General features: G+C 48.4%; 2 pseudogenes and 1 gene segment (V, D, J or C); all 3 read left to right on the top strand.

Annotated features, from left to right (window-relative positions):
- Nucleotides 1–2,626: 2,626 nt before the first annotated feature.
- LOC133068086 (immunoglobulin heavy variable 4-38-2-like) lies at nucleotides 2,627–4,414 on the top strand (annotated as a pseudogene).
- Nucleotides 4,415–4,447: 33 nt separating this feature from the next.
- LOC133068085 (immunoglobulin heavy variable 4-38-2-like) lies at nucleotides 4,448–22,404 on the top strand (annotated as a pseudogene).
- A 131-nt stretch (nucleotides 22,405–22,535) lies between these two features.
- LOC133068084 (immunoglobulin heavy variable 4-38-2-like) lies at nucleotides 22,536–24,532 on the top strand. The segment is given in 3 exon segments: nucleotides 22,536–22,624; nucleotides 22,707–23,030; nucleotides 24,486–24,532. Coding segments are annotated over 3 exon segments (417 nt in total).
- Nucleotides 24,533–25,338: the final 806 nt, after the last annotated feature.

Here is a 25,338-nt window from a genome sequence, read left to right as displayed (position 1 = left end):
GCAAAAGCATTTCAAAAAAAAATCTACTTATGCTTCACAACTACTCTAAAGCTTTTGACTATGTGGATCACAACAGACTGTGGAAAATTCTTCAAGAGACAGCAATTCAGGACCACATTACCTGTCTCCTGAGAAAACTGTATGCAGGTCAAGAAGCAATAGTTAGAACAGATCATGAAAGAACAGACTGGATCAAAAGTGGGAAATGAGAGAATCAAGGCTTTATATTGTCACCCTATTTATTTAACTTATATTTAAAGTACATCATGCAAAATGCCAAGCTGTATGAATCACAAACTGAAATCAAGTTTCCTAGTAGAAATATCAATAACCTCAGATATACAGATGACATCACTCTTATGGCAGAAACTCAAGAGGAACTAAAGAGCCTCTTGGTGAATGTGAAACAAGAGAGTGAAAAGGCTGGCTAAAGACTCAATATTCAAAATACTAAAATCATGGCATCTGTTCCCATCACTTCAAGGCATATAGGTAGGGAAACAATAGAATCAGTGAAAGACTTTATTTTCTTGGGCTCCAAAATCACTGTGGACAATGACTGAAACTATAAAATTAAAAGACGTTTGCTCCTGGGAGAAAAATTCTGACAATCCAAAAGAGTGTATTAAAAAGCAGAGGCATTACTTTTCCAACAAAGGTCCATATAGTTAAAGCCTTGCTTTCATCAGTAGTCATGTAAGGATGTGAGAGTTGGACCATAAAGAAGGCTGGGAGCTGAAGAACTGATGCTTTTGAATTGTGGGACTCTTGAGAGTCCCAGAGACTGCAAGGAGATCAAACCAGTCCATCCTAAAGGAGATCAGTCTGAATATTCATTGGAAGGACTGATGCTGAAGCTGAAGTTCCAATACTGTGACCACTTGATGGGAAGAGCCAATTCATGGGAAAAGACGGTGATGCTGGGACAGATAGAGGGCAGGAGGAGAATCAGATGACAGAATCAGATGGTTGGATGGCATCAGTTTGAACAAGCTCTGGGAGATGGTGAAGGGCAGGGAACTGCAGTCCGTGGGGTCACAAAGAGTCAGACATGACTGAGCGACTGAACAGCAACAACAACCAATATTATGGAAAAGACAGAAGCAATATGGTCCGTTTAGGACTCTCCTCATGAAACGGGATGGAGGATAGGGCTTTTCATAGACAGCAGTTTCCGCTTCAGCCGATACACAGCTGAGACCCCTGGGCTGAGGGAGAGCTGACCTGCCCCAAAGCTGCAGTGTTGACATATCAGGAAGGAGTGGACCAGGGTCACATGGGCAGGGTGTCAGTCAGAGATGGGGATCCACACCGGTCTTTTCTGGCTCCAGGACAGATAACACCTCTGATGGCAGCACTCACCACCCCCGGATAACCCACCTAAAGTCCAGACACGTGGTGACGGCCGTCATCCCCAGTCTACATGCTCACAGCTGGGATGCAGGTGCGAGGCCACAGCCTCAGGGCCACAGGGAGATGGGGGAGCTGTGCTCTGCTCTCCAGCACTGCTGACTCAGAGGACCTCAGGCTCAGTCCAGGACACAGAGACCCTGGGCTCGGGAAAGCTGCTCTCAGTGAGGTTTTCAACGGAACCTGCTTCCTGATGAGGGGCTTTCCTCTGACCATGCCGCCCTCACACTGCACTGTGAAGGTTTACCTCCACGAACCATGTGTGTCCTCTCACCACTGTGGTGGGGACTATGTTCCCTGAGCTCCCATCTCACGGCAGGCACACAGAGAGGAAGAAATAAGCACTTGGAGGAGGAGGGAGTCTGTGCAGAGTGACCAGGGCACCTGCCCAGCATGTTGGAGCACTAGGAGCTTCCGGGAGCTGTCTGTCCTCAGTCCTCGGTAGCCTTGGGGTCCGCAGTGTCCACACGCAGGGTGGGGGTCCTGAGGTTCACAAGCTCTTGCAGACACTCAGTTTTGCACAGGAAAATGTGGGACAGCCCACTGGGCAAGTCAGCCATGCTGGGAAGACGGGCTTCTCAGCAGAAATGACTAGTTTGTCCACAAAATTAACTGCATGGTTAGTACTTATGGACAAACCCATCTCCAGTCCAACTGTTCATTTTAAATTGTGTCAGATGAAGAAATGGTCTTGCCAGTTAAGGGAAATAATAAATCCTTTGGAGTTATGATGAAATTTAAAATGTACTGAGTTTTATTTGAATTAAATGTATTATTACATGCATTTTTGCTATGATGTTTTAATATCCCGTTCATGAACATAAGCTAATTCAGAAAGAATAATACATCAGAGTCCCGACAACTATGCAGACACAGAATCTAGGTGTCTATTTGACAAGAGATGAACCTCCATGTGATTACGCTCTTCCAAAAATCTGTGTTTGATATTTGACCACATTTTTTTCCTGACCAGCCCTTCCACATCCTTTCATTCCTGGGCACAGAGGCCCTGGATAAGGGGAGGGGGATGCCAGGAGGGGTCTGAGTTCTCTGAGGGCACAGTCAGCAACCCCCTCACAGTGTGAGCCCCAGGGACAGGGCCCTCCAGTCACTACTTTCTGCTTTTTATGCAGAGGCCCCTCCCACATGCAAAGATCCACTCAGGTCACAGGCTGGAAACAAAGCACCAGGTCACTTAAATTCAGGCTCCTCCTCAGGCTTGAAGAGATTTCCGGGAGCGGTGACTCTCATCTGCTCGAAGATGAGCCCACTGTGGACCTTCCTCTTCGTGCTGTCAGCTCCCAGTGGTGAGTGTCTCTGGATCAGACATGGGCACGTGGGGAAGCTGCCTCTGAGCCCGTGAGTCACCGTGCTTCTCTCTGTCCACAGGGGTCCTGTCCCAGGTGCAGCTGCAGGAGTCGGGACCCAGCCTGGTGAAGCCCTCACAGACCCTCTCTCTCCCTCACCTGCGCTGTCTCTGGATTCTCACTAACCAGTTATGCTGTAGGCTGGGTCCGCCAGTCTCCAGGGAAGACGCTGGAGTGGGTTGGTGGAATAAGTCGTAGTGGAAACACATGGTATAAACCAGCCCTGAAATCCCGACTCAGCATCACCAGGGACACCTCCAAGAGCCAAGTCTCTCTGTCACTGAGCAGCGTGACACCTGAGGACACGGTTGTGTATTGCTGTGCAAAGGACACAGTGAGGGGAAGTCAGAGTGAGCCCAGACAGAAACCTCCCTGCATGGGCGCCCAGGACCACCAGGGGCGCTCAGGACTGAGTAGAAAGCTGAGCCCAGGAGCAGGTGCAGAAGAGGCATTGGGTGGTGGGTAGCCTGGAGGGTATTCTTGTCAGAGAATCCCCTGTTCTTTCCTCCTCCCGCCCAGGAGGTGCCCCTCAGACCCTCTTATGTGTCCTGAGATCTCTCTGCTGTGGTTTATGTCACGTTCAGACAACTGTGTGTGTATATATGATTTATGTTTCCTTGAAGTAAGGATAGATCTATGCAAATACACACACATAATACTCAACAGCTAAGATTTTTTCTGCTTCATTTTTCTTCTTTCTAAGGAACTCAGTAAAACACTTGACCCTCACATTAACTTCAAACTGTTAACCATCCTGAAAGGAAACATGAGATATTTAAACACTTTAAATCTTTGTTTTGTTTTTGTACATGAGGAAGAAAGAGATCCACCCACCTTCTTTCTGTCAAACTGCACAGTCAGATTCTGCAGCATGAAGTGTTAAAGACTCTTGTGTCAGAGGTCCCCAGTGCTGCATATGCAATGATTCTCATTATTCACAGATTCTGTGCTGCAAATTCACCTACATGATAGCTTTTATTAGCACCTTAAAACAGTGTCCTTTTGTGTCCTTATATAGACCTTTACAGTATGGCCAGTTCATTGAGTCACTCAACACACACACATTCTAGGAGAGATCAGTCAAGTTGATACCATCTCACCTCAACGTCTCTGAAGTCCACACCCCATTCTGAGCTTCTGTCTGGATCATTCATAAGGGGAAATACAGAGGTCCTCAGGAGGATTTGTCCGTGGGGTCAGCATGGAGCCCACCTCCCTCTGTGCTCACTCCCATCACAGTGGCCGTCACTGGTGCAGAGTAAGGAAGCAGGAGCTGTGCTGGGCTCAGCCCTGAGGAAGACCCACGGACTGAGAGGACGAGGAGCTGAGCTGAGACGGGGGAGGGGCAGGGGGCTGTCAGGACAGAGACCCTGGGCTCAGAAAGGGGGACCTGCCCTTGGATCTGGTTCCAAGCCATCTGGTAGACCCAGTGCTTTCCCACTCCACACCCCTTGTTTTCCAATCATGTAAATTCAGAGGGTGCCCATGGGGATCCTGGGATGAACAGTGTGAGCATGACCACAGCCTGTCTGGACTCACAGGAATAGAGTTCCTCAATGCAATTCCTCTTCAAGCTCCAGGGTAAAACCCACCCCTGGGTGGTGGGAGCTCACCCCTCTCTGCTCACACAGGGCTGAGGTCTCAGGGAAGGCAGAGCTGTGGTGCAGAAGATGAGGCTGTGGGGTCTCCTCTGCCTGGTGACAGCTCCCCAAGGTGAGGGTCTCAGGTTCAGGCACGGGTCTGTGGTGATGGTTGTCACTGCAGGTGATTTATAGGGACTGATTCTCCTTGTCCCCAGGTGTCCTGTCCCAGAGCAGCTGCAGGAGTCGGACCCAGAACTGCTGAAGCCCTCACTGATCCTCTCCCTCACCTGTGCCATCCCTGGTTACTCCGTCACCAGTGGTTATGGTGGAAACTGGATCCACCAGGGAAGGGCCTAGAGTGGATGGGATGCATCTATTATAATGGTAACACTCACTACAGCCCCTCCATCAAGAACCGCACCTCGGGATTCTTGGGAGAGCCTGTAGTTTCCTCTTCCTGCCCGGGAGCTCCACCTGAGACCCTCTTCTGTGGCCTAATGTCTCACTGCTGTGGTTCATGTCACACTCAGAATTCCCACATATTGTGGGAATATGCATATATTTTTGCAGTTTTAATTTTTGTTGAAGTAGGATGCATTTTATACATACACATTTAATACTCAGGAATTAAGGATAAATTTTTGGTACTTTTCTTCTCCTCAAAGAACTTCAGTACACCCCTGAGGTCCATCACCATTTTCCTGATGAGTCTGAATCTTGAAAGTTATGAATGTTCTGAGAAGACACAGGGAATTTTTAATCGCTACAATTTTTGTTGGTTTTGTACGTGTTGAAGGAAGAGACTCATTCTCCCTCTTTCAGTGAAACTGCAAAAACAGGTAGAATTCTGCAGTGTCCAGTGTTATAGGTGTTACTCCAGAGAGCCCCAATACTGCATATACAAACATCCTCATTATTCACAGATTCTGTATTTGCAAATTCACCTACTTTTTAGCTTTTATTAGCATCATAAATCATATACCATCATTTCACAGTCATTAATGGACATTTACAATGTGGACTGTTTTAAATCATCCAACACACACATATTTCTACTTGAGGGCAGTCGAGTCTGTGCCCTCATGTTTCATCCAATCATGTAAGTCAGTCTCCTTCATGTTCAGTTTAGAGACCTGCCTTCACATCTTAGTGCCTTTAGCTGACAGTTTCCCTCTTTAAAGTGACCCTGTGCATCCTCCAGAACAGGCTAGTGTCTGTAAGCACACACTGCTGCAGCTAACTTTAAATACAAAGCATCTTTCTCAGAAAGTTTCATTCAGGCAAGAATTGTACTTCTGGGCATGTGAGCTTTACATTGATGTCTCAAATATAAATATTATTTTTAAAATGGGATTCAGGTCTCAATTTTTGTTATTTGAGGTGGCCTTGAAAACTTGGTTCAGTTCCAAATACAGAGGGTAAAGTGGAGATTTATGGACAACGAGGAGATTGGATGGAAAGTGACCACGAGGAAACTTCAAGTTCAGGGGGACCTGGCTAGGCTGTCTCCCAAGGATTCTTGCTAAATAGACATCAGGGTGATCAGAATCACCTGGGAGAGAGCAAGTTTAATGAAATGACTCCAGTATTGACAGTGCTCAGGGGTCAAGGGTAAGAGTGCTCACTAATCTGACTTAACAGGAGTCCTGATAAAACTAGGAAACGATGGACACAGAAACCCACAGGTCAAGACCTAGTTGAGAAACAAATTTCAGGAAGCCAGAGTAAAATATGATCAAGGTGTCCTTGTCAGGATTCTTATCTCCAATAACCTAGTTCTCTGAAAGTCAGAGCTTCGATCCAAAAGAAGATGAACTCCGTCTGGTCCTTCCCCCTCCTGCGGGCATCTCTGAGCTGTGAGCATCTCCCAGGTCTGAGGGAGGTGGAGTCATGTAGTGGCCTCTGTGAAGAGGGTGTCTCATGGTTTCTCCTTCCAGGGGTCCTGTCCCAGGTGCTGGTGCGGGAGTCAGACCAGGACTATTGGAGGCTCTCTCCTCGCCTGATCTGTCTGTGGATTCTGCATCACACAGAGTGCTCGCTACTGGGACTGGATCCCTCAGTCTTAAGAGTAAGAACTGGAGTGATGGGGTGCTTTGGTCCCGGGAACAGCGCAGCATAGAACATGTCTCTCCAGAAACAACTCTCCATCTACAGAGACACGTTAGTTTAGCTCCATGAGGACCTAGGACACAATCCTGCGTTGCTGTCCCAGGACGCACAGGGAGAAGTCAGACCCAACCCATATAACCCTGCCTTCAGGGGCTGCTCCAAGCACCAGGGGGCGCCTGCGTTCATCAGGAAACAAGAGGACACTTTTCAAGGCGGGAGAGAAAATGTCAAGATGGGTTTTCTCTCAGAAGCTGGGGTTTCTCCACTGGAACATTCCCTCCCCTGCAAGCTCCATCCATTGTCACCACAGAGAGCTTTCCTGTTTCTGAACCTGGGACTTGATTTCATGGAGTCAGGCTGGTCTGTCTTTCCCCATCTGTCTTAGGACAGGCTGCACAGAAATATTTCTTCAGAGGCCATATTAGGCCACTACCTTCTGTTACCTGTTGTCAACTTTTTAATCATTAATTATTCTGCTTAACTTCAAATCTTCTTTCCACCCTCAGATGGATTTCCAAATCCTCTCAGCCTGAAATTCTCCCCAGCTCTATTAGATGTTGCATCTTTCATTTGAATAGTGAGTAGTATTTGAAGTTGCTAATTGATGTCCTAGAGCACTGGAGTTACTTTTTCCCCTAGAGGACACGTGAAAATGTCTGGACACCAGTTAGGCTGTATTATAAGGGGTGTGTTGTATGTGGCTAGTTATACATTTGGTAGACAGATAAATGATAGATGAAATAGAAATGTAGATAAAAGAAAACAGTGCAAGCAATGGTATCCTAATGATATGGTAAATAACCATAAAAATTGAGTCTATAAATTCGCGAGTAGTAAAATGTCAAAAGTGCAAAGGTGATTAAGGCATGTATATGAAGATATTTATAAAAATACAAATATTCAAATAATTGGTAAATACTTTTCTAGTCCACCCCTCAGTCACGTGGTGATTCTCTGTTTTCTCTCTATGAAATCATCAAATACATTCCCAGTTGGCTGCCATTTCCATTCCTTCCAGCTAGTGGATGAGCGACCTTTATTTTACATCATCCCCAGCATTGGATCGCTTTAGTATTTTGTACTTTAGCTTCTCTAAGGGTGTGTAACAGTATCTCATCCTCCTGTGATTTCATGTTTCCTAATAAAAATCTTGTCTTCTGGGGAAGCCCTGGCAGAAGCTTTCCCTCACCTGTGCCGTCCCGTTACTCCATCACCAGTGGATATGATTCGCCTTGGCTCTTCCAGGACCAGGGATGGGCTGCTGTGGATGGTGACATATAAAATGATGGGACCTCGCTGTGTAGGACATCAATCAAGAGCCACGCCTCCATCTCCAGAGACACATCCAAGAACCAGTTCTCCCTGAAGCTGAGCTCTGATCATCAAGGACTCAGCTGTCTATTACTGTGCAAGAAACAAAGTGACATGAAATCAGTGTGGGCCCAGACTCACACCTCCTGAAAGGTTGTTGCTGAGCCATGGGCGACACTGGGTTCATGGCCTCCAGAGGAAAGGAATTTGATTCAGGGCCAGTGATGAAGTTTGATTGCTCAGAGCTTTTGTGTGATAAAGATTTATTAAAGCATAAAAGAGATTGGGACAGCTTCTGACATAGACATCAGAAGCGGGCAGGATTGCTCCCTTGCTAGTTTTTAGCAAGCTGCTAATCAGATAAAGGAAACTTCAAAACTAAGAGAGTTGCACCAGGCTGCTCACCCACAACATGTATTTTGAGATAGCATTGGCACAAGGTGAGTCATCCCTGGGCATAAAACAATTGACATGAATCTTGAAGAAAGGCAGATTTCCAAGCAAACACAGAGTTCATTAACATAGCATAAAAAAGAGATTTCCATGAGAAAAATGCATTGGTTAGCTCAAGGTCTGAGATAAAGTTAAGTTCAAGTGGGATCAGATGTCACCATGACAACATAGGATTAGAAGAGAAAAGAAAAAAATGTCTGTCACTTGCAATTTCTTTCCTCCTGTCCCTTGGGGACCTCTGGCCTCCCTATTGAGGCTATTAACACTCTCGTTCCCCTCTTTTCTTTTAGGAGAACTGTGTTGTCAAGGGAAAGGGGTGGCATTCTCTTTCCATGAGCTGGAAAGGGGCTTCGTCCCTAAATTGTTGAGGCAACATATTCTCCTAACCCTCACATTGAGGGTTTCTGATCCAGGGGCCCCATGGAGTTGGAGGAAGCTGTGGCAGTCGTAGGAGTTTGAATGACCATTTGTAACTTAAAAGCCTTCCTGCAGCTAGAAACAAATCCAGCTACACAGTTACAGATGCAGGGAACAAACAGCAAACACAGAACAATCAGAGTTATTACAGTTGTGATAGTTTCCCTCCATGGAAAGCTAGGTAACGTTTCCCAAAGTAAGGTGACTGAGGCTTCAGGAGTATCCATAGCCTGAGTCATCTTGTTCATGTGTTTATTAAAGTAAGTAGCATTATCAATAATCAAACTTAAAAGTCACATAATATTTATAGTTAAGGTACAAAGTCTTACACCAATCCATTTTAGAATTGTTAGATGTCATTAGATTAAGAAGAATCCATCAGAATAAAGAAGGTGGAGGACTCACAGATGGTCCAGGGGAACATTTGGTGAGAAGGGCTTGTTCAGTATTGTGATTGTCTGGATGAGCAAGTATGTCATATATTCAAATTCAAGTGTCATGAAAAGGCACCCGTGTGAACCCTGGTTCTCTAAACACTCCTCCGGGAAGCTTTGAAAGTGAAAGTGAAGTCGCTCAGTTATGTCCGAGTCTTTGTGACCCCATGGACTGTAGCCTACCACGCTCCTCTGTCTGTGGGATTTTCCAGGCAAGAGTACTGGAGTGGGTTGCCAGTGCGGCAAACTCTCACATGTCCCCATTCTAGGAAGGGGTCCTGCAGACCCCACTGGGCATGTTCCGCTCTGTCCTGGAGCTGGTTCAGGGAGAATTTGGGTCCAGGGTGAGGATCACAAGTCCACACACTGGGGCTCACACCTACCAAATACAGCCTCTTGGACACACTGCACAGTCATTTATGATTCTGCTTGTGATTTTACATCCATATAAAGGAATTAACATTCAACATTAAATACAATATTCCTTTGTGTGTGTAAAAATGGCAAAAAAAAAAACAAAAACAAAAAAACAGTGAAATCTAAAGTTCTGTCAATATACAGCCACATAACAAAACTATATTTTCCCAAATCTTGTCATTGCAACACACCACCCAGGAGACTCACATCTGCTCTGAGGCACTTCCTTCTCTACTGATGTCCAAGCTCACAACCATCTACATAGTCAGGAGATATGCAAATAGCATCCTCCCTCTGCTGATGAAAACCTGCCCAGCCCTGACCCTGTAGCTCTGGGAGTGGAGCCCCAATCCCAAGATCCAGGTGCTCCCATTCAGGGATCAGGACTGAACACAGACCACTCAGCATGGACTTTGGACTGGGCGGGGTTGTCCTTGTCGTGATTTTACAAGGTGATTGATGGAGAACAAGAGATCCCGAGGATGAGAGTGGATGTGAGCGAGGGAATCAGTGGGTGTGTGATAGCCGCCTGACCAGAGTGTCTGTGTTTGCAGGTGTCCTGTGTGAGGTGCAGCTGGTGGAGTCTCGGGGAGGCTTGGTGCAGCCTGGGGGGGTTCTCTGAGACTCTTCTGTGCAGCCTCTGGATTTACATTTGATGATCATGCCATATACTGGTCCGTCAGGCTCCAGGGAAAGGACTGGAGTGGGTGTCAGCTATTAGTTGGCTTGGTGGTAGCAAATACTATTCAGACTCTGTGAAGGGCCGATTCACCATCCCCAGAGACAACTCCAAGAGCACAGTGAGTCTGCAAATGAACAGCCTGAGAACAGAGGACACAGCCGTGTATTACTGTGCAAAAGATACACAGTGAGAGGAAGTCAGTGTGAGCCCAGACACATACCTCCCTGTAGGGGAAGGAGAAGCTGTTTTGCGTGGAGCACTCAGGACCCACAGAGCTCAGAAACCTGCCCCTAGATCAGATGCAGATATGGGAGAGAGGAGGACTTCCTGTTAGCTTCTGTGATTTTCTCTCAGCTCATCTCGGGCATACCCACTCATGGTTTAGACACTGAGTGAGGCTCGGCTGAAAGATACCGAGAATTTCCAACCCAGTCAAAAGATACTGGGTGGGAGGCTCGCTGAAAGATGGCAGGGGAACTACCCAACCAGTGGAAGGGAACTGGGTGTGAAGGGCTCTACTGGGAGAAAATCAAGGAATACCCGGGGCTCGACTGAAAGATGCCAAGGTCGCTCTATTGTAGGGGACTGAATGGTCTTTAAATAGTTAAGAGGCTGATTTGACACTTTTCCTCAATTTGACTGCCTTTATAGAGTCTGTCAGGTTAAAAGGACAGAGAATATATAAGAGCTCTGCTCTGAAGAAAAGGGGCAAGACACTTTCCGGCCAGTTTTCATTTTCTCAGGTGACAGAAATTTAAGGGAGTGATGGAGACCTAGTATGGGAAAGGCTAGATGTCTCTTCAAGAAAATAAGAGATACCAAGAAAATATTTCATGCAAAGATGGGTTCAATAAAAGAAATGGTATGGACTTAACAGAGTCAGAAGATATTAAGAAGAGGTGGCAAGAATACACAGAAGAACTCTACAAAAAAGATCTTCATGACTCAGATAATCACTATGGTGTGATCACTCACCTAGAGCCAGACATCCTGGAGTGTGAAGTCAAGTGGGCCTTAGGAAGCATCACTATGAACAAAGCTAGAGGAGGTGATGGAATTCCAGTTGAGCTATTTCAAATCCTAAAAGATGATGCTGTGAAAGTGCTGCACTCAATATGCCAGCAAATTTGGAAAACTCAGCAGTGGCCACAGGACTGGAAAAGGTCAGTTTTCATTCCAATCCCAAAGAAAGGCAATGCCCAAGAATGCTTGAACTACTGCACAATTGCACTCATCTCACACGCTAGTAAAGTAATGCTCAAAATTCTCCAAGCCAACTGAAACATTCACATGATAAAATAATACCTATATGAAAAGACAGGGCCATCCTATAATGTGTCTTCAATTCTCTTCCTAGATGAAGTGATTTCAGTGTAGCTCATAAAGCAAGTGTTCCTCTTACCCAATTCAAATACTGAGTGAGCTGAAGGGAAGAGACTTCACAGGGACCCAGAAAGACCACAGGGATGGTGATCCCACTCTATCCCCACTTACAAGGACAGGGCTAACCCACCTGGAAATTCCTCCCCATGCTCCAGGGTACAATCCGCCCCTGGGTTGATGGATCCACCACTCCCACAGGGCTGAGGTGTCAGGGAACACAGACCATGGTCTAAAAGAAGATGGAGGTGTGGGGACTTCTCCTCTACCTGGTGACAGCTCCCCAGGGTGAGGGTCTCAGGTTCAGACACAGGTCTGTAGGGATGGTTGTGACTGCAGGCCACTGACAGGGACTGACTCTCCTTGTCCCCAGGTGACCTGTCCCAGTGCAGCTGCAGGAGTCGGGCCCAGAACTGCTGAAGCCCTCACTGACCCTCTCCCTCATCTGCTCCGCCTCTTGTTACTCCATCACCAGTGGTTATGGTGGGAACTGGATCTGCCAGCCCCCAGGGAAGGGTTAGAGTGGACAGGGTGCATATATTATAATGGTGACACTCACTACAGCCCCTCCATCAAGAACCACACCTCCATCTGCAGGGACACGTCCAAGAACCAGTTCTCCCTGCAACTGAGCCCTGTGACCACTGAGGACACGGCCATGTCTCACTCTGCAGGAGACACAGTGAGGAGAAGTCAGTGTCAGCCCAGACCCAAGTCACCCTCCGGGGGCTCCATGACCACGAGCGGGTGCTGGAGACACACAGTGGTGTTGTGCAGGTGCAGGTGCAGATGGTGACTGACAGCTGGTCTCCTGTCAGGACCTGGGGCTTCCTCTCCTTGTAGCAGTTTCCCTGGGGAACTTCTCTGCATTCATGACTCTGTAGGTGCCTACTCAGCCTCTGAGGCAGAATGGTGTGTTGGGAAGGGGACCATATCCCCACTGCACGAAAGGCGCAGTCTCTTAGGGTCGCTTCCTCTTGTCACTTATGTCCGTTCTCTGGACACTTGATGTAAGCCGGCTGAGTCCACAGGAGAGGCTCTGCGTGACTCAGCAATGCGGCTCAGCACAGGGCCAGTGAACGAGCTAGCCAGTGGTCAGCAGTGTAAGTGCATGCTGGACTCAGACAACAAGGTGTGTAAACCCAGAGCCAGGGAAGAACCCCCCTAGGTGGTGCGAACTGAACTGACACTTCACTCACAGCATCAGCCATAGTTCTCTCCATGGAGACACAGCGGGACCTCCACGCCAGCCTGGGATAGAAGTTGAGTCTGCTGACACCGTGCAGAGATGCAGGAAGGTGAAAAGTTTGTGTCACCTGTGTTCCTGCGTCTATGTCTATGATGTCATCAAGCTCACCTTCTATATCAACCTGGGGTGCGGGATCCCACTGAATTTCCATGGAGAAAACTATGAATAGTGCTATGAGTGAGCTGTCATCTCTTTGAGCAGAAACATGGGGCATTCTTCCCTTCACTAAATGATAAGCTCTAGTAGGTACAGTAGATTCTGTCATTTGGGTGGTCAGATAGAGGACACATACTAAAGGAAAGTTTTTGCTTGAAAAAAACAGTTCCTTCTTGATATCTTCAGCTTTATTAAGGTATGACCCACCAGAAGTTTATACAAGGAAAAACTCTCTCAATGAGAGAGTACAATATATCTAAGGAATATACAGAATACTCCCTGATGAATAATGAAGCCATTGTGTGCATCCTCTTGGTATTCAGCCATGTCTCCTGCCTGTCTCATTTAAGAAACACTACCTTTTAGTTCATGGAACTTAGTGATTTTAAATCACTTTTGTCCTAATGCCTGCATACAAGTCACTTCATTCATACCTGACTCTACCACCCAATGGGCTCTGGCCTGTTAGGCCCCTCTGTCCATGAAATTGTCCAGGCAAGAATACTGGAGTGCTTTTCCATGCCCTCCTGCAGGGCATCTTCCTGACCCAGGGATCAAACCTGTGTCTGTTACATCTGCAGTACTGATAGGCGGGTGCTTTACCACTACAGCCACTTTTAGATAATTATACGAAGCTCTTTAAGCAAAAATCAAACAAAGACAAATTGAACAGAGTAAACAATGAGAAAGTGAAAGTCACTCAGTTGTTTCCGACTCGGCAACCCCATGGACTACACAGCCCATGGAATTCTCCAAGCCATAATACTGCAGTGGGCAGCCTTTCCCTTCTCCAGGGGATCTTCCCAACCCAGGGATCAAACCCAGGTCTCCCACATTGCAGGCGGATTCTTTGCCAGCTGAGCCACAGGGAAGCCCAAGAATCCTGGAGTGGGTAGCCTACCCCTTCTCCAGTGGATCTTCCCAGGAATCGAATCAGGGTTTCCTGCATTGCAGGCAGATTCTTTAGCTACTGAGATATCAGGGAACCCCAAACAATGACAAAAATCACAACCTAATGAAACAAGGAGCTCAGATGTGGGTGTTCCAAGCTTGGTGAATTCAGCAGTTGATGTAGCCAGAGAGAGTGTTTGAACAACCTTCCACGTGGCACACCCACATGTCAGCCCCACCCCCAGGTGACCCACATCATGTACAGAGGTGATGACTGCAATCCCAGGACATGGAAAGGGTCATTGAGAGATGCAGACATGGAAAGGGGCTGGGAGAAGGGGGACAACAGCTCCTCTGAAATTACCTCAGGAACAAGGAATCCCCGTGAGACACTTTGTCATGCCTTCTGCTTAGAACTGGGTCACCAGGGACATAATCAGCTCCTCATTTGGGGTGCTTTCTGAGTTTCAGCCTCTATCTGAGTTCCAGCCTCTTGGAATCTGAGCCTAAATGTAAGTGCCCTGCTCTGTCCTTCATCCCTGTCTCTCTATATTAGTTAAGTCTGTCCAGGCTCCTCTAACTCTTAGTGATGTTAGATTCCTCCTTCTAGTAACAGGTCAAGGAAGAATTCTGCCAGCACCTGCTGGTTTGTGCATCAAGTGGTAGTGTGCATGAAAACTATTATTTCCATCCTTAAAGCAAGGAAGTTCTCAATGCCAAAACTTTCCCTGGAGCTAACAGAGTGCTAATATTTCAGGGGAATCCCCCAGCACAAAACCAGAGAGGTAACCAATCCACAATCCATGAGAGACCTGCCCATGGATGTGAAGCTACAGGAAGCGCACCTTCAGGGTAATTCCTACAAATTCCTGCAGGACCAGCAATAACCACTGGGAGAGTGAGAGATCCTGGGGGCCACACTCCATGGTTTGTGGGATGTAACTCCAGAAGCATCCAGGTCTTCAGGTGAGTGTTCAATTTATTCCTTCAAGACACCTGACAGATGAAGGGAAGGCCAAAGCTGAGAAATGTTAACACCTACCCAGAAGTTTCATCAGATAGACCCTCCATGGAAGAGCTATTCCCCCAGCTTCTCCTAGGAGGTGAACAGAAATTCTTGTCTACTGCAGACCTACGGAGGGGGCAGATATCACCATTAAGAGAAGGGACTGGACCAGCTCACTGCAGCCCGGGAGGGAGTAGAGAAGGTATGGGCCAATACTGGAGACTCTGGCGACGCTCACAGCCCATACCCAGCTCCCCTGAGCCATGGATGTTCAACCTCAACAATGCAGGAAGCCCCTACCCACACGTGACCACCAGGGACCTGGCAGAGCTATGATGTGCAGCCTCTTTGAGGGGGGGAGCTAGTGTGCAGAGACCACAGCCAAACAACATCCACGAGGCAGCGTGCTGAGGCTCTGGTACCCGCGGCTGGAGACCAGGCTCAGAGTACCTCACTGCTGGCCTCAGACCCGCTCTCTCTCCTGCCTGATCAACTTGGCCAGAATCCCTCTCCTGCTCTTGGGTATCTGAGGTGCTCAGGAATGTTTATGAAGGTTCCATCAGAGACTCAGAACAGCGGGCAGAAGCGGGTTGGTCACAGGGTCCTGCCGGAGGAGCTGTACCTGACTCAGCAGCGGGTCTGTCTCCCCACTGACGCCAGGTCCTGAGGTCCTCAGGCAGGTGGTCAGGAGGGATGGGGAGAAGCAGGATGGAGTCTGAGGATGGATGCACCCCGAGGCCGTCCTGGTGAAGAGATGTCCTGCCAGGAGACACGCACATGGCTGACCTAGCTTCTCTGCAGGGTGCTGTTGTGGCAACCCACTCCAGTGTTCCTGCCTGCAGAATCCCATGGACAGAGGAGTCTGGTGGGCTACAGTCCGTGGGGCCTCAAAGGGTCAGACACGACTGAGGTGCCTGAGCATGCTCAACGCCCCCCGTCCCCCGGGTGAGTATTTCCTCAGGGAAGCATCTGCTGAGTCAGCTGACAAGGGCGCTGCCTCATCCTCCTCCGACTTCAGGTGTCTCCTCTCACGCAGGGGTGGGCACTAGAGACCCTCAGGCGTTTGTGCTGTGAGTTGTCAGAGGGCGACTGCACTGGTTTCTGACAAGGGGGCTAGTCTGGCACCTTCTTGTGGGGCCCCTGCAGGGTCCAGGTGCTGCAAGAACAGGGGAACCCAGGTGTGGAACAGTAGGTGGAGTGGGCATCACGCCCCATGCTTCTGTATGCAGCTATCCTGTGACATGATGTTAGCCCCCGGGGGGCTCCAGGAGGCAAAGGGACCCCAAGTCCTTGAGAGCCTCTAGACTCACTGTGAGTGTCAACTGCATCAGTGCAGCTGCAGCCCCAGGGAGGCGACGTCCAGGTGTTCTCATAAATTTCTTCCTTGGGTCTCTCTCCAGGGTGTGTGCATTGATTGAGGCTATTTCTAGAGATGATTAAAAGACCATGCTGTCTCTAGAAGAATACTCTGACGGTAGAACACAGTCATTTCATACCAGACTAGAAACACTGCTAGGACTGCCTGTGAGTCCCGACAGGGGGTGCCCAGGACCCCAGTGCAGGGCTGCTGCCCAGGAGCATGTGGGGAGGGGGCTGGGAAGACTCAGAGACGGAGTCTTCTCTTTTCACGGAAAACAATACCTAGCAGGACAAGGACTGGTGAAGTTTAATATTGGGTCCTGATGAGAATACACAGCTCAATGAGGCCACAAGAAGTATGTGTGTATATGTGTGTGAGTGTGTGTATGAGTGTGTGAATGTGTGTGCTTATGTGTGTGTGTATGTGAGCAAGTGAGTGTGTATGTGTGTGCACATTTGTGTGTGTATGAGTGTGTATATGAGTGTGTGAATGTGTTTGAGTGCATGTGTGTGTATGTGTGTGCATGTTTGTGTGTGTGAATGTGTGTATGTGTGTGCATGAGTGTGTATATGTATGAGTGTGTGTATGTGTGCATCTTTGTGAGTGTGAATGTGTGCATGTGTGCCCTTGTGTTTGTGTGTGAAAGTGTGCATGTCTCTGTGTGACAGGTGTGTGTGTCTGTGTGTATGTGTGAATACCCAGTGGTGGCAGAGTTTGGGGAACACACTGATTAAGACGTGAAGATGTCTCTGTGACATTAAAGGCTGGTTCACAGTGAGGACTGTGTCCTGTGGGGCTGGTCCCTCACTGCAAGAGCTCTGAGTGCACAGGGGTCAGGGACATGGCAGGGACACACGTCCTCAAACAAGGATGAGGACACAGACACACAAATTCCCACTGAGCGTGGTCATGGGTCATAAGACTACTCATTCCTAATATTGCCCGTGTAGTGAGTGTAAAGTTTTCAGCCTCTAGAACATGCAGATGACCTGAGGTGTCCTAGATTAAATATAGATATTCTGAGCCCTGAGAACATCACCCACAACAGCACTGACTCTGCACAGCAGTCCTGGGGCTGAGCTGAGGAAGCCTGGGGCATCAGTGAAGGTGTCCCGCACGGCTTCTGGATACACCTTCAGCGACTACGACATGCACTGGGTGTGACAGGCCCCTCAACACGGGCTTGAGTGGATGGACGGATTGACAGCAAAGATGGTGGACAAAGTATTCACAGAAGTTCCAGGGCAGAGTCACGTTGGCCGCAGACACGTCCACCAGCACCGCCTACATGGAGCTGAGCAGTCTGAGGTCTGAAGTCTGAGGACACGGCTGTTTATTACTCTCTGAGACACACAGTGTGAACACCCACATCCTGAGGGTGTCAGAAACCCTGAGGGGCAGGGCGGCTGTGCTGGGAGAGGAGAGGAGAGAAATGTTGGCTCTCCTGACTTCTAGTCACCAAGAGTCCGGAATCTGAGAGAACAGATAATGCTCTTGTGGGACATGTGTTTTGGAGAAAGTTCTCAAGATAACAAATATATGAAAGAAAGATATGAGATATAAATTTCCCTCCAGGGGGTTATGGATTTTTGTTACATTTTCAGCTGGGGTATTGAGAGCCTCATTTTTCTTGGGAATGTTAGGTGAGACATTATCTGGGAATATTTAGTTAATGTCAAGTATGGGATTCTTGTTCTATAGAGTCCCCTGGCTAGTTCTGTGATTCACTCCTTATTTTTAAAACTGTCATCATACTTTTAAAACTTCATCACCCCAAGGATGAATTTCTATTTCCCAGTCTCTGCCAAGCAGCCCACACGTGGCATCCAGTCAGACGCCACGAGCAGGGCTGCAGACTCAGGGCCGACATGTACACAGGTCCCGCTCAGTCTGTGGCAGCACATTGCTCCTCCCGGACCACGGCCTGCAGCGCCCTGTCCCCAGGGGCCGTGCTTGTGGTCCCCTCGTAAGAGGGCGCCATGTGGGAGACACTGGGTAATGTGAGACTCACGTCCTGGCCTGTATTACTCTGCTGACCATTGTATCAGGTTCCCACACACATGGGGCTCAAATAAACACACACGTATTCCATTCCAGTCCACAGTCCAGAGTACGATAACAGTTTCACTGGATTGGAATCCAGGTGTGGCAGGACCACAGTCCCAAGGCTCTCAGGGTCTGAATGCTTCTGTGCTCCCAGAATTCATGTTTGGAATTCCTGTGCACCTAGGATAATGATGTTAGAATCGGGGTCCTAGGCAGGTGCTTAGGTCATGAGAGTGGAGTCCCTCATGAATGGGGTTGGAGTCTTTCTAAGAAGCCCCAGAGAACATGCCTGTCCCTGTCCACCAGGTGGGGACCCAGTAGGAAGCTGCCTGGCGTGAACCAGGAAGGGGGCCCTCCCCAGAAGGCAGCCTCACTGGTGTGCTGACCTGGGGCTTCCAGCCTCCAGGAGTGTGGGAAATAAAGGCTTGTTTACAGACCATCCCACCTGAGCTCCTGTTATGTCCCCTGAATGGATAAAGTCAGGGACAATCTGCTTCGTTGCCGTATCCTGTCTAGAGCTTCGCTGCCTGCATCCCTGGCTCTCAGCCACTTCCTTCATCTGCATAGTCCAGCAAAGCACTTTCCATCAGTGGTCACTTCTCCCAGGGTCTGATGCCCTTGCCTTCCTCTGATGAACATGGTTGTGGATTCAACTGGCGCCACATGACAATCCAGGAAAATCCAGGGTCTCAAGGCCTCTAACTTAGTCACATTTTCCTAAGTTCCTTATGCCATGTGAGATGACATTCATAGACTCAATGAATGATTCAGACAAACACAGTCCCTCTTCAGTCCTGCAAAGACTCACATCCATCCCACAGGCCCATTACACTTAGCAAATCCCAGAAGGCCTCCAAAATGTCAACCTGAGTATTGATATTAAAATATAATGTCAATTATAATAAATAATATAGAACAATGGTCTAATACCATCAACCACAAGTCCCGAATCTAGTCCTCTAACTCAGCTATGCATGAGGATTTGTGTTCTAAAATACAACACTAAGACAGGCATATCTCAGCTACAAGGAGTTTCACTCCATAAAAAGGATGAATGTAAGTCAGAAGGGACCCCTGGTCCCAGTGTGCACGTGAGCTCAGTCCCTACTGTTGTGTCTGACTCTTTGTGGCCCTATGGACTGTAGGCTGCCAAGCTGCTCTGTCCATGGGATTCTCCAGGCCAAGAATACTGGAGTGGGTTGGTATTTCCTCCTCCAGGGGATCTTCCCGACCCAGGGACTGAACCCAAGTCTCCTGCATTTCCTTCACGTCAAGCAGATTCTTCACTGCTGAGCCACCAGGGAGGCCCCACTGACCCCAACAGTGTTTAAGTCCATCCATGCAAACCCTACCAAGTTCAAGGTCTGGGAATAATCTTCTTTGGCTCCTGTTCCAGCCTCTGGGCCTATTGATCTGGCCCCTTACTTTCCATTCCTTTTTTTGGAAGGTGGTGCATGTTTGAAGCTGAGCACTTTCACCAGCCTGTTTCCTGCTGCTGGGATTTTGAACCATTGCCATGACCCTTGAGTAAAAAAACAATTGAGGATAGTGCATGATCCTTTCTGTTCATTGTTGAATTTGATTGATTAATAGTTTATGAGGAGTACTGCATTTAAATCCATCAAAGTATGTCTTGTAGAAGTCCCTAGAGAAACTTTCTGTTCCTAGACTGTTGCTCAAGAAAAATTTTTAAATTATTATTATAAAATTCAGTTTAGACACAAACGATTAGTCTGTTCAAGCTGTCTCTTCCATCTTGACTCAGTCTTGCAGGTCTTATAGTATAGGAATTTGTCCATTTCTTCTAGGTTATCCAATTTGTTGGCATACAGCTGTTTGTAATAGTCTCATATGACTTTTTATACCTCTGTGGTATTAGCTTTACGTATCTTCTTCTATTTCTTATTTTATTCCAGTAACTTCTTTTTCCTTCATGGGAGCCTGGTTAAAGATTTATGATTTTCTTTGCCTTTGAAAAATGACAACCACTACAACAACAAACCAGCTCTTGATTTCACTGAACTTTTTCGCTGTTTTGTGTGTGTGTGTTCATCTCAATATCATTAATCTCTCCACTTTTTAAAATTTACTTCTTCCTACTGCCTCTGGGCTTCTTTGATCTTTGTTTTCTAATTACTTTAGGTAGTAAGTTAGGTGTTTACTTCCAGTTTTTTGTTTTTTGTTTTGTTTGTTTTTTTTTTTTTTTTTTTTTGAAGAAGGTCGGTATCACTGTCAACTTTCCACTTAGAACTACTGAGCTGCCATGGATTTTAGAGACAGTTAGTCTGGCAGTCATGTCCTACTCTTTGTGACCCCATCCATGGACTGTAGCCTGCCAGGCTCCTCTGTCCTTTCTAAGCAAGAATACTGGAGTGGGTTGCCATTTCCTACTCCAGGGAATCTTCCCCACTCAGGGACTGAACCCAGGTCTCCAGCATTGCAAGCAGATTCTTTACCACTAGAGCTAAAACTGTCATTGTATGCAGAAGACATAATACTGTAGATAGAAAACCCTAAAGACTCCACACAAAACTACTAGACCACCCTCATCCAGAGAGCACTGAACTCAACAGGTCAGAGTGGGTACCAGCATCTGGCTGCTCATGGCTTGGAAGTTGTTGGGGATTCTCTGGATCCCACTTCTGATGCCATAAACTAAACCCCATAATAGACCAACTGGCAGTGGATTTGGGGATGTGGTCTGCAGTCTTCCAGTCCCGTGAGATGAGAACCATATTTGGATTTTACAGGTGGTCCAATGGGATCACAAGGTCAGAGAAAGTGCAGGAGAGGACGGCCTGTTAGGTGATGCACACAAGACCCCACTGGCTTTGATGATGGACGAAGGTGTTGAGCCGAGGGATGAGGACACATCTAGAAGCTCAGTGACCTGGAAGCCAGAGGCCCACAGATCCAGGGTCACCCTCAGGGGTCCTGATCATGGTGCATGCCATCTGGGACATTTGATCCCACAAACTGAGGCAGAGTGAGGTGGGACCTCTCCCCAGAGCACTTTCAGGTGTCGGGAAACAGGATCTGGTACAGAAGACATGCTGGTGCAGAACTGCTATCGCCAAGCCAGACCAGAAAGGGCTTTTCATAGACAGTAGGTTCTACACTCAGTCAGTGTTCAGGTGAGATCCCTGTGCCGAGGAAGAGCTGACCTGCCCCAGACGTGAAGGGGTGACGTCTCAGGGCAGGAGAGGGCCAGGGTCACACGGACAGGGTGTCAGTCAGAGATGGGGACCCACACCGGTCTTTTCTGGCTCCAGGAGCGATAACACCACTGATGGCAGCACTCACCACCCCCGGAAAACCCACCTAAAGTCCAGACACGTGGTGACAGCCATCATCCCCAGTCTACATGCTCACAGCCGGGATGCAGGTGCGAGGCCACAGCCTCAGGGCCACAGGGAGACGGGGGAGCTGAGCATTGAGGAGCTCCCGGGCACTGTCTGTCCTCAGTCTGCAGTAGCCTTGGGGTCCGCAGTGTCCACCCTCAGGGTGGGGGTCCTGAGGTTCACAAGCTCCTGCAGACACTGAGTTGTGCACAGGACAGTGTGGGACAGCCCACTGGGCAAGTCAGCCATGCTGGGAAGACGGGCTTCTCAGCAGAAACGTCTACTTTGTCCAAAAAATTAATGCTGTGTTTAATTACTGTGAACAAACCACCTCTAGAGTGATTCTTGAGGTTATTTAAGCTGTTCAAGATGAAAAAAACAGTCATGAAAGCTAATGGAAATATAAATTCTTCGGGAATTCTGATAAACATTAAGTTGGACCCATCTCCATTTGAATTCAGTGTGATTATTGCAAGTATATTTTTCTCTGATGTTTGCATATGGAGTAAGTAAACATAAGCTAATAAAAAGAACAACAAAAAAAAAAGAGTTTGTGTCTAACAAATGGCTGGTACCTGAATGTGTGGTGGGCATTTGTTGAGGAAAGGTAAACACCTTCATGGGATTAAAGTCTCTTCCCAAAATTTGGCATTGCTCCCTGACAGCATCTTTTTTCCTGACCAGCCCTTCAAATGATTTCATTCCTCGACAGTCTTCTTGGCATGGGGAGGAGGACCCCAGGAGTGGGCTGAGTTCTCTGAGGGCACCGTCAGAACCCTCCTCACGGAGTGAGGTCCATAGACAGGGCCTCCCTTCACTGCTTTCTGATTTTTATTCAGAGGCCCCTCCCACATGCAAATATCCACTCAGGTCACAGGCTGGAAACAAAGCACCAGGTCACTTAAATTCAGGTTCCTCCTCAGGCTTGAAGAGATTTCAGGAGCGGTGACTCTCATCTGCTCGAAGATGAGCCCACTGTGGACCTTCCTCTTCGTGCTGTCAGCTCCCAGTGGTGAGTGTCTCTGGATCAGACATGGGCACGTGGGGAAGCAGCATCTGAGCTTGTGAGTCACCGTGCTTCTCTCTGTCCACAGGGGTCCTGTCCCAGGTGCAGCTGCAGGAGTCGGGACCCAGCCTGGTGAAGCCCTCACAGACCCTCTCCCTCACCTGCACTGTCTCTGGATTTTCATTAACCGGCTACGGTATACACTGGGTCCGCCAGGCTCCAGGGAAGGCGCTGGAGTGGGTTGGTGGAATATGTAGTGGTGGAAGTACATACTATAACCCAGCCCTGAAATCCCGGCTCAGCATCACCAGGGACACCTCCAAGAGCCAAGTCTCTCTGTCACTGAGCAGCGTGACACCTGAGGACACAGCCGTGTATTACTGTGGAAGAGACACAGTGAAGGGAAGTCAGAGTGAGCCCAGACAAAAACCTCCCTGCATGGGGGCCATGACCACCAGGGGGCACTCAGGACTGAGTAGAAAGCTGAGCCCAGGAGCAGGTGCAGAAGAGGCGTTGGTTGGTGGGGGACCTGGAGGGGATTCCCTTCAGGACCTGTTCTTTCCTCCTCCTGCCCAGGAGCTGCACCACAGACCCTCTTATGTGTCCTGAGATTTCTTTGTTGTAGTTTATGTCACGTTCAGACAACTGTGTGTGTATATATGTTTTAATTTTTCTGTGAAGCAAAGATAGCTTTATGCAAACACCCACACACACAAACACACAAACATAACACTCAACAGCTAAATTTTTTTCTTCTTCATTTTTCTTCTTTCTAAGGAACTCAGTAAAACACTTGACTTTCACATTAATTTCAAAACTGTTAACTATCCTGAAAGGAAACATGAGATATCTAAACATTTTTAATCTTTCTTTTGTTTTTCTATATGAGGAAGGAAGAGACTCAATGTCCTACTTTCTGTCAAACTGCACAGTGAGAATCTGGAGCAAGCAGTGTTAAAGGCTCTAGTGTCAGAGGTCCCCAGTGCTGCATATGCAATGATTCTCCTTATTCACAGATTCTGTATTGCAAACTCACCTACATGCTAGCTTTTATTAGCATCAACATAGGTATGTTACCTTGTGTCCTTATATAGATATTTACAGTATGACCAGTTCATTGAGTTGCTCAACACACACACACATTCCAGTTGAGGTCAATCAAGGTGATACCATCTCACCTCAACATCTCTAAAGTCCACACTCCATTCTGAGCTTCTGTCTGGTTCATTCAAAAGGGGAAATACAGAGGTCCTCAGGAGGATTTGTCCGTGGGGTCAGCATGGAGCCCACCTCCCTCTTTGCTCACTCCCATCACAGTGGCCGTCACTGGTGCAGAGTAAGGAAGCAGGAGCTGTGCTGGGCTCAGCCCTGAGGAAGACCCACGGACTGAGGACGAGGAGCTGAGCTGAGACGGGGGAGGGGCAGGGGGCCGTCAGGACGGAGACCCTGGGCTCAGAAAGGGGGACCTGCCCTTGGATCTGGTTCCAAGCCATCTGTTAGACCCAGTGCTTTCCCACCCTTGCTTTCCAACCATGTAAATTCAGAGGGTGCCCATGGGGATCCTGGGATGACCAGGGTGAGTGTGACTACAGCCTCTCTGGACTCACAGGACTAGAGTTCCTCAATGCAAATTCCTCTTCAAGCTCCAGGGTAAAATCCATCCCTGGGTGGTGGGAGCTCAACCCTCTCTGCTCAGACTGGGCTGAGGTCTCATGGAAGGCACAGCTGTGGTGCAGAAGATGAGGCTGTGGGGTCTCCTCTGCCTGGTGACAGCTCCCCAAGGTGAGGGTCTCAGGTTCAGGCACGGGTCTGTGGGGATGGTTGTGACTGCAGGCCACTGACAGGGACTGACTCTCCTTGTCCCCAGGTGACCTGTCCCAGTGCAGCTGCAGGAGTCGGGCCCAGAACTGCTGAAGCCCTCACTGACCCTCTCCCTCACCTGCTCCGCCTCTTGTTACTCCATCACCAGTGGTTATGGTGGGAACTGGATCTGCCAGCCCCCAGGGAAGGGTTAGAGTGGACAGGGTGCATATATTATAATGGTGACACTCACTACAGCCCCTCCATCAAGAACCACACCTCCATCTGCAGGGACACGTCCAAGAACCAGTTCTCCCTGCAACTGAGCCCTGTGACCACTGAGGACACGGCCGTGTCTCACTCTGCAAGAGACACAGTGAGGGGAAGTCAGTGTCAGCCCAGACCCAAGTCACCCTCCGGGGGCTCCATGACCACGAGCGGGTGCTGGAGACACACAGTGGTGTTGTGCAGGTGCAGGTGCAGATGGTGACTGACAGCTGGTCTCCTGTCAGGACCTGGGGCTTCCTCTCCTTGTAGCAGTTTCCCTGGGGAACTTCTCTGCATTCATGACTCTGTAGGTGCCTACTCAGCCTCTGAGGCAGAATGGTGTGTTGGGAAGGGGACCATATCCCCACTGCACGAAAGGCGCAGTCTCTTAGGGTCGCTTCCTCTTGTCACTTATGTCCGTTCTCTGGACACTTGATGTAAGCCGGCTGAGTCCACAGGAGAGGCTCTGCGTGACTCAGCAATGCGGCTCAGCACAGGGCCAGTGAACGAGCTAGCCAGTGGTCAGCAGTGTAAGTGCATGCTGGACTCAGACAACAAGGTGTGTAAACCCAGAGCCAGGGAAGAACCCCCCTAGGTGGTGCGAACTGAACTGACACTTCACTCACAGCATCAACCATAGTTCTCTCCATGGA

Source organism: Dama dama, chromosome 13, assembly GCF_033118175.1.
Source record: "Dama dama isolate Ldn47 chromosome 13, ASM3311817v1, whole genome shotgun sequence".
NCBI lineage: Eukaryota > Metazoa > Chordata > Mammalia > Artiodactyla > Cervidae > Dama > Dama dama.
The sequence above is the reverse complement of the archived record's forward strand: the minus strand, read 5'-3'. Positions and strand labels throughout refer to the sequence as shown.